Raw genomic sequence first — 17,223 nt, 5'->3', positions numbered from 1 at the left:
GATTTTCGTCTAGTCGCAGTTTGGACTCATCTAAAGATAGCACAGCTGGTTAATATGCTTGCTGCACAGAATGTGTATCATGCAAAGAACAGTTTATGTGCACAGCACAGTGGATTACTGCTTTTTTCACAGCGATCCTTTTGTTACTGAGCAGTTCATAAATTACAATCATAATCTGGCAGAGTGAGCTATGAACTGCCATCAAAGAGCTGAATGCAAACTGCATGACACAAACTAGAAAGTTATGTTTTTTTCTCAGTCTTTCATTATCCTTTGCTTGCATAGAAATGCATTGTTATTCTCAATGCTAACCACTTCAGAGTTATGTTCTGAATCCTGTGACTGTGTCTCTCCATACCAAGCAGTCTTAGAAAATGCCTTCCAGTGTGGATGACATGTAAATCCTACTCCTTGTAGTCCCTTGTAAAGTGCTCCGACACCCTCCACTGGTATGAGAGGTGCTATAAAACAAATGAATTGCATGTGACAGAGAGGCTATGGAGAGATGAGGGGCCCTTATGGTTTTACTTCCTTTCCCCAACACATTTTTATGTGAAAAAGCTTTCTCAGTTCTTATGTACCTTAAAAATAAAAACAGAAATCTCTTGGGAAATGTAGAATCTGACCTGAAGAGTCAGCTTACACTATAAAACCAACCATTGAAAGGTTAGTCGCCAAGATGTAGTGCCAACCTTCCCATTAATGTTTGCATGTTTTCTCAATAGATAATAAATATCTCTAGTAATGTGAGTATTTGTTTGGTGTATACTTGTTTGTGTTTTCTTTTGCAAATTACTGTTTTAATGTTTGAAATTTAAATTGTACAGTTTGCTTGGGGGTCACCCCAGCTTCCAGTAGTGATTCAGTGGGGGTCCTCAGGAGTTAAAAGTTTGGGAACCACTGCGCTACAGGCCTGGAGTGGATTTGAATTAGTATTGCACTGGGGAAAACTTTACTGCCCCTATGTTAACAGTGGGACTATCTCTTCCTCATAAAACTGGGTTAATATTAGGGTTTAAGTTAGAGATAGGATTGGAATATAAGGGTATGCTCGAGCATTAGGGTAACAGCTAGTGATAAGGTTAGTACTATGGCTAAAGGTAGGATTAGGGTTAGAGTTAAGATGAATCACAGCAGATGAAAAGCCTTTTTTCCAAAATAGAATTTGTTACAATGGATTGTGCCCACATCCAAAGTTTTGTTCAGAAATCTGTGGCTGGCCCTCGGGAAGTTTGGGGTGCCGAATACCAAGGCCACATAGTCATGATTCCCCTTCATGCCTCTTTAATTAACCACCAGACACACTGTGCCACTTCATCTCACTTTTGCAGATTTGTTTTCATCCCTCCTTTCTCCTTTTGCCACTGTTTTTCCATCTTCCTCTTCCTCCTTCTTTCCTCTTTTGTGTTTTCTCTCTTGGTTTTGATCAGAGGGCCTCATTTATGAGGACCTAGCGCCACCGGAGCATCACTTTTTGCGACGCTGTGGTGGCGCTGTGCAGTGCACCATATCTACAAGGCAGCGTTAAGCCACTTTCCCTGGCTTAATGCGGCCTTGTAGATATGACCGCCCCAACGCAGTTTTCTGCGGCCAAGGGGCATGCAATAGGTGTTGCTGTGGGCGCAACCATACAACACTCATTCCTTTTTGACACTGCCTCAGATTTACGAGAAATCATAAACCTGGGGCAGCACCAAAAACTAACGCCTCCCTTAGAGTGGTGCAACAAGGAGAAATACTTTTATTTCTCCTCGGTTTTTGCTCCTTCTGTGTGTGCTGCATTGTGCAGGAAGGTGCCCCTTCCTGCACAACAACAATCTCCCAGCAACGCAACAGTCCTTGCACCATGACACAAGGGTGGCTGCTTTGGCGCCAGGCAGCTAATTTAGCGCTAGCTCAGGGGGAAACACAGGGATGCTCCACATTGTTTTAAATATGGCGCATCCCTGTGTTTTGGAAATGATGCAGCTTGGCGCAGAAAGATTGCTTGCAGTACCGCATTGCTCCATTTCCTTGTAGTTGAGGCCCAAATATTGTTGAGGAAAGTAAGTGCCGTCCCCACAGAATAGTGCCAGTGGGTCCCAGCTGCAACTAACAGTCCAAATTAAGCGCTGCTCATAAGAATACATGTGATATTAAGTAAAATGTTTGTTACTCAGGTTTCATTTTAGAGCTTTTACTTTAATTCTTTACCCTCTAATGTATTTTCCAGTTTACAAAGAACGTTGTAAATTTGCCACCATTGTTTGTCCTTACATTCAAAGCAATTTTCTGACTTTTTTTGCAATGTGTAAATATTTCCAGGAGCACTCCATGAATGTTGCAACTTGCAGCATCCCAGGAAGACACACACACCTTTATTAATTCTCAAAGGCAGCAAGTATACATTTTTTGAAACTGTATATGTTATGCCTCATCGCAGTTGCACTTGACGACTTTTTACATTTCTCATTCTCCATTTTGTATGTGAGTAAATCCAATTACAAACAATGAATCTCGAAGTTGAATTTAGGTCTGTAAGTCTGTATTTTGGCGCACCTAAGTGTACAAAGGAATTCGAATGTTGCACAAGGTTTGGGCATGTTCTTGTTTTGGTTGGTGGTTCATAGGTTGTTGGTAAGCACGTAGCACGTCAATATTTTGCCATGGTAGTGGAGAGAAATGTTGTGGATGTATTTGAATACAATTGTCAACATCTTCAAGAAGGTCCTGTTTTTAGCAGACACCCAGCTGTGGTTCTGGTATCAAGGTTAAGAGCCTTGGAAAGTGGACGGAAGGAATATTTAGGGTGGGCCACAAGCGGTTTGGTGTTGGAAAGCTGAGGGGGGGGAGCGATGGTAACTTGTTAGAAATTATTTTGGGGTCTAAAGGGTTTCCTTGCCTATCTGTAGGTGACAAGTGTGCATTAAGTTGTGAGAGATGTGATAGCAACTGGGAGAACAACAGGTAGGATGAAGGGTGTGGAGACTCAAATAAGTGACTGTGTTGGATTTTGTTGCTATTTTTAGGCCTAACATTGAACAGAATTCTGTCAAGGATTGGATGCAAAGAAAGGCTTTTGAGTTTCCTCCTTGATTAAAAGTACACTTGAAAGGTGCCAAGAGTCTCCTTAAATGAGACTCAAGGAAAAAAATGCAAAACATAAAAAAAGCATACTCTGCACTCTTCTAGCTCTTTACTGAATATAAAAATTAATACAGATGAAAATAGCAGAGCGCCAAAGTTCCCCTAGCACATCTAGAAGTAGATCTAATAGAAGTTTAAACTGCAAGAGGCAAATATCAGAGACTAATGCAGTAGAAAATAGGTGAACAACACTATGAAAAATAAGGGAACAAATTCATTGTGATGCAGCCATCACTTGTAAATGCCTCCTTGTATATGAATCAACCTGGATTTCGCATCACAGGTAAAGGTTCTACTTCATCTTGGATCAGGCATGTCATGCAGAATTCTCTGGACAGACCACCATCTTGGAAAGGGCAGTTTATATGGCTTGTCCATGCTCCTTTCCTGAAACTCATGCTGTTGGGTTGGCACATGAAGTAGAAGCCAAAGTTTGAAATTCTTTGCCCGGTGCCATACTCTGCAGGCCCGCCACCTCCCATCTCACCCGATGCTTTACATGGCAAATCTGACTTAAAGGCATCAATGGCTTTACTGTGTTCTAATTGCAGGTGCTTGAAAAAGGTATAGGTGCCTATTGGGCAGCAGTGTGGCAGATTGTTTGTAGTGAGTGGGGCTGTGACCAAAGTAAAATGATGTTCGAAAGATGTTGGGGGTCTAGTTGTATAGGAGCAAGGATGGTTGTAAGTGCTGAGTATAATGCCAATTCCACACCCTTTGCACTTGTATTGAGGTGTGTGTGGAGATTGCATATATGGTGTGGTGGACTGCTGGTGCAGAATCTTTTAGGTTGAATCCAAGTCTCAGTGACGGCAGTGAAGCGTGGTGTTGGGCTACGAGAGTCCAAATGATCAGGGATGAACGATGTTTTGTTATAAACAGAGAAAGAAGTAAGCTTTTTGAGGCGAAGGCAGAAGTACTCAGAGGTCTGTTTTGTATTCAGCCTATGTGAATAGATCAGGTGATGAGGGGATGGTTAAGTGTGACATCAATGCTGTGTGAAGTGATGTGAGGTGGAGAAGAGGTCAAGAACAGAGACAGTATGCAGCGGTGAATGTTGAAAATGCCATCAGTATTAGGAAGAGCAGAGTGTGTCAGGGGAGTATACATGGTTGATGGTGTGCTTCATTCTTTGAGACTATCATATGGCGCACCAAGTGATAATTGTGTAGGTTGCTTAAGCAATGACTGCACATAGTAAACAGCCAACGGTATAAACTAGTTGATTTCAGATGATAATAATGTGGCCACAAGAGGACTGAGCCTCCAATGCTTCAAGCACTGTAACCCTATGATTTGTGTATTTTGTTATGCAATGTAAATTGCATTGGCCTGGTTTCATACATTTGTAACACAGTTTGCAATCTTGTCAACATGTAGCATCATACTTACTGATTTGTTAGGAGTAATGTGGAAGTGGAGAAGTTTCAGCCCCTTGCAAGCCAAATGCATGTATGCATTGACCTGTCATGCAGGTGTGATTTTGGTTTGCCCATCTTGGTCTTGGAGACAATGGGATCCTCTGCTAATGGATATGTTAAAAGTTCAGGTGTGTTCTTTCCTCTCTCTCTAAGTTTGATTTTAGCTCCTGTATTGCCTATCCTGTTTCTCTAGAGGTTGAGGTTCGCAGGTTGAAAGGAAACAACTTAGGAAGCTAGGTATGTCTCATGCTGTGTCGGAGTCCGTTCAGGCATCCTGAAGGTTATTCACTAGTAGGTCTTGGTCATCACCGGCCTTCTTTTTCTAAGTGGTGTAAAGATAAGGGCCTTTCCCGTAGTCTGTGCCCCCCAGAACTTATTTTGAAACTCCTACAGGAAAATGTTAAAAAGAATTGATCTTCAGCTCCATCTTGTCACATTTGATAAGGTAGGTGAAATGAATTTCTTACTCCAGGGATCTTGCACCAGTGGTTTATGTCCACGCTCGATCAACTGGTGGGATGGCTGCATCATGGGCAGAACTGGTTGGCATCTCTCTTTCTGATGTATCTGCTGCAGCTGCCTGGGCATCGCAGTTTACCTTTTTAGATCATTACAGGTTTAATTTGACTCAGGGATCCGAATTAGGGTTTAGTAGAGCAGTTCTTAATTCTAACATGTGTAGAGCTATTATTTTTTTCCCTGGTGATAGAATCATGTCTGTTTTATTGCATTTATTAAATATTTTGAGCATGAGTTCTTTCTCCTGTCTTTCTTTTATATATGCTTGGGCATTCTTGCATATACGAAGTAAGGTACGAGGAAAGGACGAGGGGGCAAAGTCTGGATTACCTACCAGTGATCTTCATTACTCTGAATCCTTATTCCTTGTTCCATTACTTACATTTCATCCCTCCTTTTCTTCCTTTTTTAATATTTGATGAGTGTCTGTGGAGGTTTGCTATAATCCTGAAGTGTGGAGTCCCTGTTTTCCTTTAATAGTCACAGGGGAAAAGGGTTGTTTTGTTTTGTTTGCATTTTTAGGAGGTACTTGTTATGAGTAACGAAAGTGAGACTTTTCCCCACATAATGCATATGAGTGAGTAGTGAGGTAAGGAAAAGGAAATCAGTGTAATGGGGATTATCAGTATGTAATTCAGGCATTACGGTAATCACAAATTGATAGTATGACCGATGAAAATTGAATGTGTGAGAAATGTGGAGTTTCTGGCCTGGCAGAACGGTAGAAACAACAATTCAATGTAATTGTCAGCAAGGAAAAAAATGTTTTTTTCTACTTATCCTTTTTCCTCATCACACGGGAATTGAGGTTGATAAAACTAGCTAGGAAAAATACTATTACCACATGATGCAGTTTTTGCCTTGCATGTTTTTACTTACCAGCTCTAAATTTTGCTGGTTGGAATGAGTGTTAAAATGCATTCTAGGTTGTATGAAACAGTGAAAGCACCTGTTGCCCTTTTTATAACCAGTTTCCAGATGCATAATCGACAAGTAATACCTAAAGGGAATGCAATGGGGATACACCAGGTCCCATTTCAATTTTGGAAGCATTCAATATCTCAAGTCTTGCACAAAATAGCGTTTCACATGTATTGCTGGAATCAAAATCAATCTATGAGAATATACCAGCAATTATTTAAAAATATCACCCAGGTCAGGACGTTTATGATGAATTTACATGCATTTATATTTTTCATCTATGTATTTTACATGTTTCAAGAAATATTGGACTGTAAAATCTCATTTTTATCAATTTATTTGCAGAGAGATCTCTGAAAAACTCAAAAAACAAGGTAATGTTTTATAAAAATTGTAAACTGTGTTTCAAATGTCTTGGCATGATTGAAATATAAACATGTTATTTAGGTATATTCTAAGTGTAATCAACTTTTAAATGAGCAGAGAGGCAGTAGAGGTGTACTATTAAGAAGATGTATGTTGCACATACAAATAATTCACATGTAGAGCCCTTCTTATCCCCTTAAATGATGAGCAGCTACCATCCCATGTGTTTAAGTACACCACTGGCTTTCATCCCTGCTGCCCCTGAAAGGGTTAGAAAGACTGTCAGGGCTTTAGATGTAGGGGATGCAGCCCCCACTCTATTCTTTTTTTTAAATCTAGTATTGTTGTTTAAATTTAATGCACGTTTTGTTTTCTGGGGAGGGAAGTTTCAAAGTAAATACTCCAATCGCCCCCCCAGGGTGGGGCATCAGAAGAATTTGTGGGCTCTAGAGGTGTTGGATGCACCCAGTTCCAGGAGAGATGGCCCCAGCCCTATTCTAAAAAATCCATCCCTCTCCTTTCACCCCAATAAAGGGGGGAGCAGATTGGGGTTAAATTCTAAATTTCTCAGTTTTGGCAGGAATCTTTTGTGATCCTATCACATTCATAATTTTGGCTCATAGGTTTTAGACACCCCAGAGTTCATTCTTTGACAAACCAAATAGGTAAACGTTGTGCCTTACAGGGAATCTTAAGAATTGGTTAACAACTACACCTACCTTTCATGGAGTACCAATTATCCCAGGGGTAGCAAAAGTGACATCATAGGTGGTTGGCAACCTGTGGCATCAAGAGTTGAAACAGTTCTCCACAGCCTACTACTACTATTAAGAGTCTTGCTTAGTTTCTACCTTGGTTTCTGCCTGTTTCTTAATGACCTTACTCTTATGGTTGCAAGGACACCAAGGGCCTGATTCTAACTTTGGAGGACGGTGTTAAACCGTCCCAAAAGTGGCGGATATACCACCTACCGTATTACGAGTCCATTATATCCTATGGAACTCGTAATACGGTAGGTGGTATATCCGCCACTTTTGGGACGGTTTAACACCGTCCTCCAAAGTTAGAATCAGGCCCCAAATGTCAAACCTGAAGTGGAAAATATTTGCTACTCCTTTCTTCTTTTAACTGATGTTGATAGCGCGTCAGAGCCTTGATAAGTAAACTTACAAGGAGACACGCCTAGGTCGGTGAACCTTTGGACCGCGTTCGGGGACTTCCCAGGACGAGATGTCTTTTGGCATCACAGATCAATGGATCAATACCCCAATCGATAATCACAGTAACTAATCAACAAGCTAATCAATAACATTTAAAAGAATCAATAAGTTGAACACACCATGACCCTTCAGTCATGAATAACCACACCAGTTAGTAAAGTGTTAGGATATTTATTTCCCTATTTGTTACAATCTAATTTCATGTTTATTAGTCTCAATAGCAATAAGCTTATCAAAACCACTATTATTTGGAAATCAGAAACACAACTTAATTAAGGCATAGATTATGATCATTTAGTACTTAAGCACATAATTAATATGTATCAACTTAGTAGAGTCTCATTAGTACATGATTCAACAAAGCAAGAACTCAGTCATTTGTCTATTTGCGTCAGATTATTTGTGAACACCTTAACTAACCTCGAATTAGCATCAGCATGTTGGGCTTCATGCAAAACCTTTTAGCAAACACAAATTTAGAAAAAATCTAACTATGGCCTCTGTCAAAATAGCAGTTGGCACCTAGAAAGAAAGGCAAACAGGCAATTACAATTTCTTCATCAGATAGTTACCAGTCCAACAGATCAGCAAACAGCGTCAGTCTTCGTCCTCAGGGCATCAGTCGATTCATCATCAGCAGAGATAGGACGGGGCAAAGTCTCGATATAGCATAGCTAAGGAATAGGGTCTTCCCTCATAGGGAGGAGAAGTAAGTATAAGTAAGAATGGATAGAGGATGGTTCAAAGTATCAGGACGAACAAACGGCAAAGTCTCAAAAGAATGGGCAAAAGACCCTTTCTCCTTGGGTAGTGCGGTTAAATCAAAACTGTCTAATCTGTCTTTAATTTCTCATTGGGTAATAATTGGTGCATCGTTATCTCTATCCAATAATTCTCCACGTACTTCACCAGAATTTTCCACAACCCACAGTTCTCATGTGGCTGATTGGTTCATGTTATTGACGTCTTCATCAGTTAGAATGTCAGGTAACAAAAGTGACACTTTACGCTCCAGTCAGTGATTTCATTGTTTTCCTCTACTCCAGGCAGCCTTGCACCTGTTACGAATTACACTGTTGCATTCGGCAAGAATGTCTCCTTGAGCAAGTCAAGTCCCATGAGAAAGAATTTACTACAGCTACACACATCTAACTTCGGGAAAAATACAGCTTTGTGTCCTTCAGGAAAACAACACATTGCACGTTAGAAAATGCAGTTTAATACGAGACCAGACAGCTAGGCCCAGACCCTCGCTAAGCTAAGGCATTCAAATTTAATAAGCAACTTCTAATACATAACTCTAATTATGATATGCTAATACAAATTCAAAACATTAGTACATTATTAATTCATCATTAATAAGATTCATTAGTCTTCGTATACATTGGTAGCCACTCCCCGTGGGCACATTTCAAAAGCGTGCATTATTTCTATGTTAACACATTTTCTATGCCGTTTCATCGCACAATATATTTCAAGCTTTTCAGGTTAGCATTGTTTTTGAAAAACACTCTCCAACAATGTCCATGTTCACTTTCAGCTCATGCTCCAGTTGCTGGTTTCTCTTGGATGCCTCCCCTCCTATGTCTATCCCTTGTGTTAATTATATTGCAATTCCATTCAAAGTAATGTCCTCCCCCCACTCTGCCCTCATCCACCCTACCCCTTCCCTTGCTGACTGTATTTCATTGTGATTCATGCTTTCACAGTTAATGTGAAACCTACTTGTCTTACCATTTATACATCTAATCTCATCAGGTATGGATGCTTTGAATATTTGGCTTATCTGCATGTCTGACGCCCTCCCCTAAATATTTTGATCTCACTGAGAAGAAAAACAATTCAAGATGGCTCAACTCTGAACATAGTACAGTTAGAACAATCAAAGAAAAATTGACTGTGCCAAAAAGCATATTATTTATACAGCACGCGGACTGCACCAGTTCATAAAAGAACTGTCTAAAATAAGGTCAGGATGAAGTAAATATTGAGCATGTGCAAACATTATCTCAAAGTCCCATGCAGTGGGCAACTCCCTTTACCACCTATTCTGTGATAAATAACCTGCTTTGGACACTTCCATTGTAGCAAAACCCCTTACTATTTACACCCCCTTACTATCACCCCTTCTCATTCCTTGCTCACTCTTCCCCATCTATGTGTAAGTTTCTGCCACTCCACTCTTCCCAAATCAACCAGTAGTCTCAGGCAGACAGATCTGTTCTTCATACATACTAGAACCACATAACTACATAGTCCTAGATGCTTCATGGCCAAACTGAACTTTAGTTGAATTTATCAACATATATGACTTGGTACAGGTGAGGGTTCTTCCAGGCACAGTAAGGGAATTAGGAGCTGAGTTATAATGTGGCAGATGCATTGTACTGATCAGGGCAATGGAGTAAATTACTCTGTTGCCCTGACAGAGTACCTGGTTGCCAAATTTCGAAATGTCTGTCAGCCCGATAGACATTTTTACCATTTAGAGGAACCACAGTCAAGACAGTTCTTGTGACCCTATTAGAACTTTCAAAAACAAAACCCCAAAGTGAGTTTCGTTTTTTAAAATAAAAACAAGCAATGCCCCCGCCATGGGAGTCAGCTCTCTCCAGGTTTGGTGATGGGTAGTTAAAAACAGCTATGTATTTGACCATCTAAATTGGCTGGGCAGACATACAGCCAATTCCATGGCAGCCCTTACTCCGTCAGGCGGTTAGAGTAGTCTCCACTGTTGCCACGCTATGGTCCATCCTCATATAAATTTGACGGGCCGATCATGATATTGCCAGTAAGCATTCTCCACCTCTGTTGTGATGGAGTATTTTTACCACCAATATATAAATCAGGCCCTAAGTATGTATCTCCATTTCAGCACAGCTAGACCTGAAGTATATCTTGTCTTTCTTCCGTGACAGATCTCAGAAAGATCCACTACCCCTTTTTTCAGGGCAAATCAGGATTTGTTCCACTGCCCTGATTACCCTGGTCTGCTCCTTTGCTATTACTTGTTTCACCTGTGCTCTGGACTGCCAAATCATCATAGTAATTTACAGTTCAACCCGTTCCAACCTCAAGAACCTAGATGGAAGCCTTGTTGAAGTTGCGCATTACATGACACTCGACCACTTTATGCTAATGTAGACAACACTGTGATCCGTCATAATTCTTCTCTTCTATTTAACAATCTGGTGACCACCAGATTTAGCCCTTTCCGTCTGAGAAACAACAAGTTGAATAATATGGACACCCTCCTTATGGCACATGTAACCCTAACTTTCTTTCCTGTCACCCCCCTAAACCATCCCTGTGACCAGGCTTGGTACTTCCCCTTCCTGATTATTCAGATAGACTAAATCACATACTCTAGTATGCTAAAAGCACTCCTTCTGCATCTAAGCTCCTAAGAACACCTCTATTCACTGCTCTCTGATCATTAGCTCCTACTCTCTCAACACCTCTATGCTAAGGCACACTGATTTCTTTATTGGGACTCCACATAGATCCTGAATTATTATATGCTAAACTGATTTTCTAATTACATCCTCTGCTCCTCTGTGGCACTCATCTTAACACTGCCACCTTTCATGAACGTGCACTACAGCAGACTTCTTCCTCTTGCTCCACAGATGCCCACTCCACTTTCAGGAAACACTTAAAAAAATGTATTCTTCAGTAACAGCCAAGCCTGCCCTGTATACTTCCTCAGTGGGCTACTTTTTTGATTTAGAAGTGGTAGTGAGAATGCCCAGCCACCTTCTTGGTATCCTGACCACACCAAGGGCCAGATTTACTACAAAGTGGAGCAGCGCGGTGCTGCCCCAAAAGTTGCAGTGTCGCACTACACCACTATAGAAAAGCAGGGCTGCACCGTATTTATTAAATTACAATGCACCCCTGTGTTTTCCCCTGCGCTTGCACTAAATTTAGCTGTCAACAAAGGCATCCCTGCACCATAATGCAAGGGTGTCTGTGTTGAAGGGACTGATTGTTTATGTGCAGGAAGGTTTGCCATCCTGCACATAAACAATCTACAATCGTGATTTGGCACTTCTCTGTGTGCTGCAAAATGCAACACACATAGAAGTATCAAATTGGAATTTTTGAATGATTGTTTATGTGCAGGAAGGGACACCTTCTTGCACATAAGCAATCATTTATGGCCTTTTGCTCTTTCTACAGTATGTATAGTGTAGAATGCAGCACACATTGAAAAAGCAAAACCGAGGAGGAATAAAAGTATTCCTCCTTGTTGTGCCATGCTAACGCCACCCTAGCCAGAGATTTGCGACTTCTTGTAAATCTGGGGCAGCGCCAAAATCAATGGGTGTTGTGGTGGAACGCCCACAGCAACACCTATCGCACGCCCCTTTGATGCAGAAAACTGTGTCGGAGGGATCCATATTTACAAGGTGGCATTAAGCCACAAAAAGTGGCTTAGAGCCACCGTGTAAAAGTGGCGCACTGCACAGCGCCATGGAAGCATCAAAGAAAGTGACACTCCGGTGGCGCCAGGGCTTTATAAATCTGTCCCCAAGTGTGTAGTTCATTTTTCAGCTCTTTACCTGACTGCATACACTTGCTGATTGCATGCGCACATATTTCCTGCAGCTAGAAAGTATGTAATAATATGGTCTATGACACTGCACAAAACAGACATTTCTAACATAGGAAATAGTCTGCCCAAGCTCCTGCGCACAGTCACATCCGTATAATGGCGGCTTGTGCAGTGGTGTATCTACATATTGGTAACTTGTATCACCTCTAGTTTCATTCACAAAACCTTTGTCTCGTACAGGTTCATGCAGAAACATCTGTCACAGAGTACCAGTGACATAAAACAGGACACAATATTGACCAACATGCAGGACATTCAATTTTCTTTGACGTGTGTCACATCCAGTCCCACAGCCCTTGGAGCAATGCATCAAGACTAGGGATTCGTGATTGTCTGCCATTATACCTTTTCCAGTATACTCGGGATAGTAAATCCATTGTCGAAGTCAGTAACAGCATGGTTCAGGATCCACTAGTTACCACCATGGACAACGCTGGACACCTTCCATCGTAGGTCTCCTACGGCCCAGGCCCCCAGCCCCCGGGCTATCTCATCCCAGTACAGTACAGACTGGCACTGCTACATGTTTAAGTTCCATTTTTTCTTAGTTGTACACTAAGCAAATGAACGTACTGTAACAAACAGAACTTTTGGATTCCATCTGATTAGGTTTTTGTGATTCTCGACCCTCAGTGCTAACATTTCCTACCTCCTTGACCAATTATGGGTATCATTTGGGCACACACGTAGATAGGCATGTGCAGGATTTCAGTGCCAAATTACATTTTCTTAACGTCGATTCCACACAAAATCTCAATAAAATATAAATACATGGAGTTTCATTCAAACACGTAATTGCGATCTTTTCTACTTCTTAGCAGCACAGAGAGATAGCTGTGGAGAGGGTCAGAACCTGAGGCAATCAAAAGAATATTTCAGTCTCTTCATCCAAGGAAACAACTGTGAAAGTACATCTCAGTAGTAGCATTTGCAAGACTGTGGGTGTAACGGTGTAAAGGTTAGGCATCAGACAGTGAGGCGCAGATCGAGGCCTTCGAGCAGAAACGTGAGATCATTGCTGTGACAAGAGGATATGTCTGGAGCAGTGAGCATAGAGGGGCGGCGAGCGGTGAAGAATGGGCTTGTCATGAAGGAAGGAAGGACAGAAGAGTCTCAGCAGGCGCTAGAGCTGAAAGGCATCCTGATGTTGGCAAGCACAATGGAGAAATCATACTTTGTGTCATAGCAAATGAGCTGCGAGTGCAATTCAAAGAAAGAGAGGGGTTCTTTTCACACCACCTTAGCTCTAATGGCATGTCAATGTCTCAAATTTCTTTTTAGCCTGCTTCACACCTAATGTAGCAATCAGAGATAGAATAAACAGCAAGACGCATTAATAATAATACATTTTCTGCCTGGTCGTTCCCCTCGCACATTTCGTCTTACTTAAGACTCCCAACTTCAAATACTATCTAAGGGGACATGGGCTGCCTTACATCATCAGCAATAGGTCATGATTTATCTATTGGTTGTTGATATCAACATGTGGTGATAGTAGATCCATAAATGACTAACAGCATTGTCTTTTCTCGGCAGCTTCTGCAGACTGCAGTCAGTGCACACCAGGATGCTATAGAGAAGACCGTGGATGACATCATGACCTTGAAGCGCATAAACAGTGATACTAATCCGCAGTAAGCAACATTTACTATCCTTTTCCTCTGCACCAACCAATGCCTGTACCTTCTACGTCCTTGTCCCAGTCATTACTCGTGAGGTAATCACCTCCAGATAAAAAGAAACAAACCAGGATCACGCTTTCAGGACAAGCCCAGCCCATTGATCTTTGGGCGCCATAAAGTACTTGCCTTGCCCAGGATCCTCCTGTTTTGTTTTTCCTGCCTCTGACTGAGACCGGGAACGCTAGGACTTTGTGGAGGCTCCTGCTCGGCTTGAGTCTAATTTGCTTCCCTTCCCTGATTGACTTTTGTCACACTTGGGGCGGGGGGTGGCAGTAATGTATTTTATATGAACTCTAATGCTTAGTAAAGTCTGGAGTCTGCATGTTCTATTTAAAGAAGATTTGTGGGCAGAATGATATATGCTACAAATGCATATATATAGAGTGGAGCTGACTTACAATTTCGAATGGTAAACTTTTTCTATGTACTCCATGACCAGCGTTGTCAACTCTGATGTCAGGATAGGCAGAAGCAAGAGAGTAAGTGGAGCAATTTCACGGATACACACCAGTTTCTGGGTGTGCGCGCATATGCTGGCTTTCTGTTTCTGCCAAACAAGCACTGGTGACACGTAAGTGGTTGCCAGTCTGGCAGGTAAGTTTGTGTTTTGCTTGTTTGGTGCTTACTTTTCTGTCCTTTACTAACTGACCAATACACTGTGCTATACGAAATCCTTTGTTTTTCTTGAGACTGCTTTATTATCTCCTGTGGTCTGTGGCTGCTTCTGATCAAGAATAAGTTGGCAATTTCTTCCAGCAGTATGAGGAAAAACACCAGTAAACTTTGTCATATGGAATCCTCTTCCGCATCATCATCTTACAGCTCCACTACACTTGCCAGAAATCAGAGCAAAAAACAGTGAGCAAGGGAGATTAAAGAAAATTGTTATGAAACCATTGTAACCTTAAGAAACCTGAGACAAGACTCTGTTCCTAGAGGTACTACTTCTCCAGAGACACTTTCCTTCTTAGACTGGTCAGATTTGGACTGTAAGGCAAAAGTAGCTCTAGATGAGAAAAAAGGCAAATCCACTGAAAAGGATGTGCTCTCCAATATTCTTTGTCATGTCCTGAGGTGCAGATTACTTCATCTAATGTTCTGTGGAGAGTTTCAGAAAGCTGCTCAAATGAATTTCCCCATTCTGCCTTGTTAGATGTGGCATCCTTGGCAAGGTCTTCCCTAACTTTTTGCCTCTACTTCCCAGGTTGTTGCTGTGTGCTAGACTCTGTTTTTTTCTGTTTTTGGTACTCTGGGCACTTTACCACTGCTGAACAGTGCTAAAGTGCAAGTGCTCCTTGAGTAAATTGTGTGTGTAATTGGCTTTTCCATGATTTGCATATTTGATTTACCAGTAAGTCCCTACTAAAGTGCACTAGAGGTGCCCAGGGTCTGTAAATGAAATGCTACTAATGGGCCTGCAGCGCTGGTTGTGCCACCCACACGAGTAGCCCTGTATACATGGCTCAGACCTGCCACTTCAGTGTGTGTGTGTGTGTGTAATTTTAAACTGCCAATTCGACTTGACAAGTGTACCCACTTGCCAAGCCTAAACCTTTCCTTTTTATACATGTAAGGCACCCCTAAGGTAGTCCCTTGGTAGCCCCATATGCAGGGAGCAGTATATGTAAAAGGTAAGACATGTGCGGGTGTGTTTTTACATGTCCTAACAGTGAAATACGGCCAAATTCGTTTTTCGATGTTGCAAGGCCTATCTCTCTCATAGGTTAACATGGGGGCTGCCTTTAAATATCCTTAAAGTGCAGTTTCCCTTTGAGAGCAGATAGAAATGTGGAGTTTGGGGTCTCTGAACTCACAATTTTAATATAAATTTTTTAGTGAAGTTGTTTTTTAAATTGTTAGTTTGAAAATGCCACTTTTAGAAAGTAGCATTTTCTTGCTTAAACCATTCTGTGACTCTGCCTGCCTGTGGAATCCACGTGTGGGTCAGACTGACAGTTGGGCTGTTTGTGCATCTCCAGTAGACAGTGACACAAAGGGTGCTGGGGGGTAACCTGCATATCCTGATGGGCCATCTGGGCTGGGCTGGAGGGAGGAGTGGTCACTTACACCTGAAAGGGCTGTGTCTGCCCTCACACAAAGCAGCCTCCAACTCCCTGGTGTGTGTGTGAACCCAGGTCTGGGCAAGGCAGGACCCTGTAAACAACAGAGGAATTTCTTCAAAGTTGGGCAACTTTAGAGGCAGAATGGGGATATAAGTATTGGACCCAAAACCCAGACCTTAGAATACGTCAAGGATTCAAGAGGCACCTCTGCCAGGAGAAGAGCTGAAGAGCTGAGAAGTGCTGCCCCTGCCTGTGACTGTGCTTTGTTGGGCTATCCTGCAGTTGCTGCTTCTGCCTGCGAAAGGGGGCACAGACTGGACTTTGTTGTGCAATCCTACTTGAGAGGTATCTCCAAGGGCTTGGACTGAGCTTGCCTCTGGTTTTTGAAGCGTCAGGGACAGCAAGTGCTTCACCAACCAGTCTCCGAGTCTGCATGCTGTGGACTTTAGCTTGCCAGAGGGTGCCATTCCAGTTCCTGGGCACCTGGAAGTGAATTTCCGGTGAAAACCCTATGAAACGACTCCGTGTGACTTCGCTAAGGAGCCCATTGCACAAAGCCTGCAACGCTGCCTACACCTGGATCCGTGGACCTCGCCGAGGCGCGACAACCCTACCATCAACGTAGACCCAACATTGCTACAGCCGCTGACGTCCGCCCGAACTCGTGTAGTGTTGTACACCCGACCGTCGCAGCGCCTGTGACCCTGTGGCGTGATCGCAACCCTGTGAGATCGCCTTGCAGCATCGTGACTTCGCCGGACTTTGACTTTGCCGGAGGTGCCACAGGAGCGACTCCTCATAACCGCCACCGCCTCATCTCCACTGCTCCACAACAAGGACCCAACACCTCTTTGTGACGCCTCCTCTCCTTCGCCCCGCAGCATCGGAACTGACGCTGCATGTGATCCAGCGACACCTTGCTCCCCGACTCCGTGCACCGGCCTGTTTTCCACACATTTTGCTAAGGTACTGTATCTGGGGGGTCTGTGTGAATCTGTAAACGGCGCCAGTGACGTCGCATTGTGGGAAACAACTCCGTCACAACGCCGCTTTAACATCAGATTGCAGCATTTGTGCCTCTAGGCACAATGTTTTTGTGTTTTTAATTGCTAAAGTCATATTTTTAGTTGTGGATTGTGGATTTGTATTGTATTTGGTCTTGTTTTATTTAGATAAATATTTAATATTTTTCTAAACCTGTGTGGTGTCCATTTTTTATTGTTTCACTGAATTACTGTGTGTGTGGTTATAAATACTTTAAACATTGCCTCTGGGTTAAGCCTTTCT

At 42.3% G+C, this 17,223-nt stretch overlaps 1 protein-coding gene across 4 annotated transcripts in view; it reads left to right on the top strand.

Moving 5' to 3' along the window:
• Positions 1 to 17,223, top strand: part of ELMOD1 (ELMO domain containing 1) — a 282,874-nt gene that overhangs the window by 173,917 nt on the left and 91,734 nt on the right. For all 4 annotated transcript variants that reach the window (XM_069202335.1, XM_069202336.1, XM_069202334.1 and 1 more), the window contains exons 4-5: positions 6,333 to 6,361; positions 13,728 to 13,825. In XM_069202335.1, coding sequence (XP_069058436.1) covers positions 6,333 to 6,361; positions 13,728 to 13,825 — 127 coding nt within the window. The remainder of the gene's footprint in view (positions 1 to 6,332; positions 6,362 to 13,727; positions 13,826 to 17,223) is intronic.

Source organism: Pleurodeles waltl, chromosome 8, assembly GCF_031143425.1.
Source record: "Pleurodeles waltl isolate 20211129_DDA chromosome 8, aPleWal1.hap1.20221129, whole genome shotgun sequence".
Classification (NCBI taxonomy): domain Eukaryota; kingdom Metazoa; phylum Chordata; class Amphibia; order Caudata; family Salamandridae; genus Pleurodeles; species Pleurodeles waltl.
This window is presented reverse-complemented; position numbering and strand designations above follow the sequence as displayed.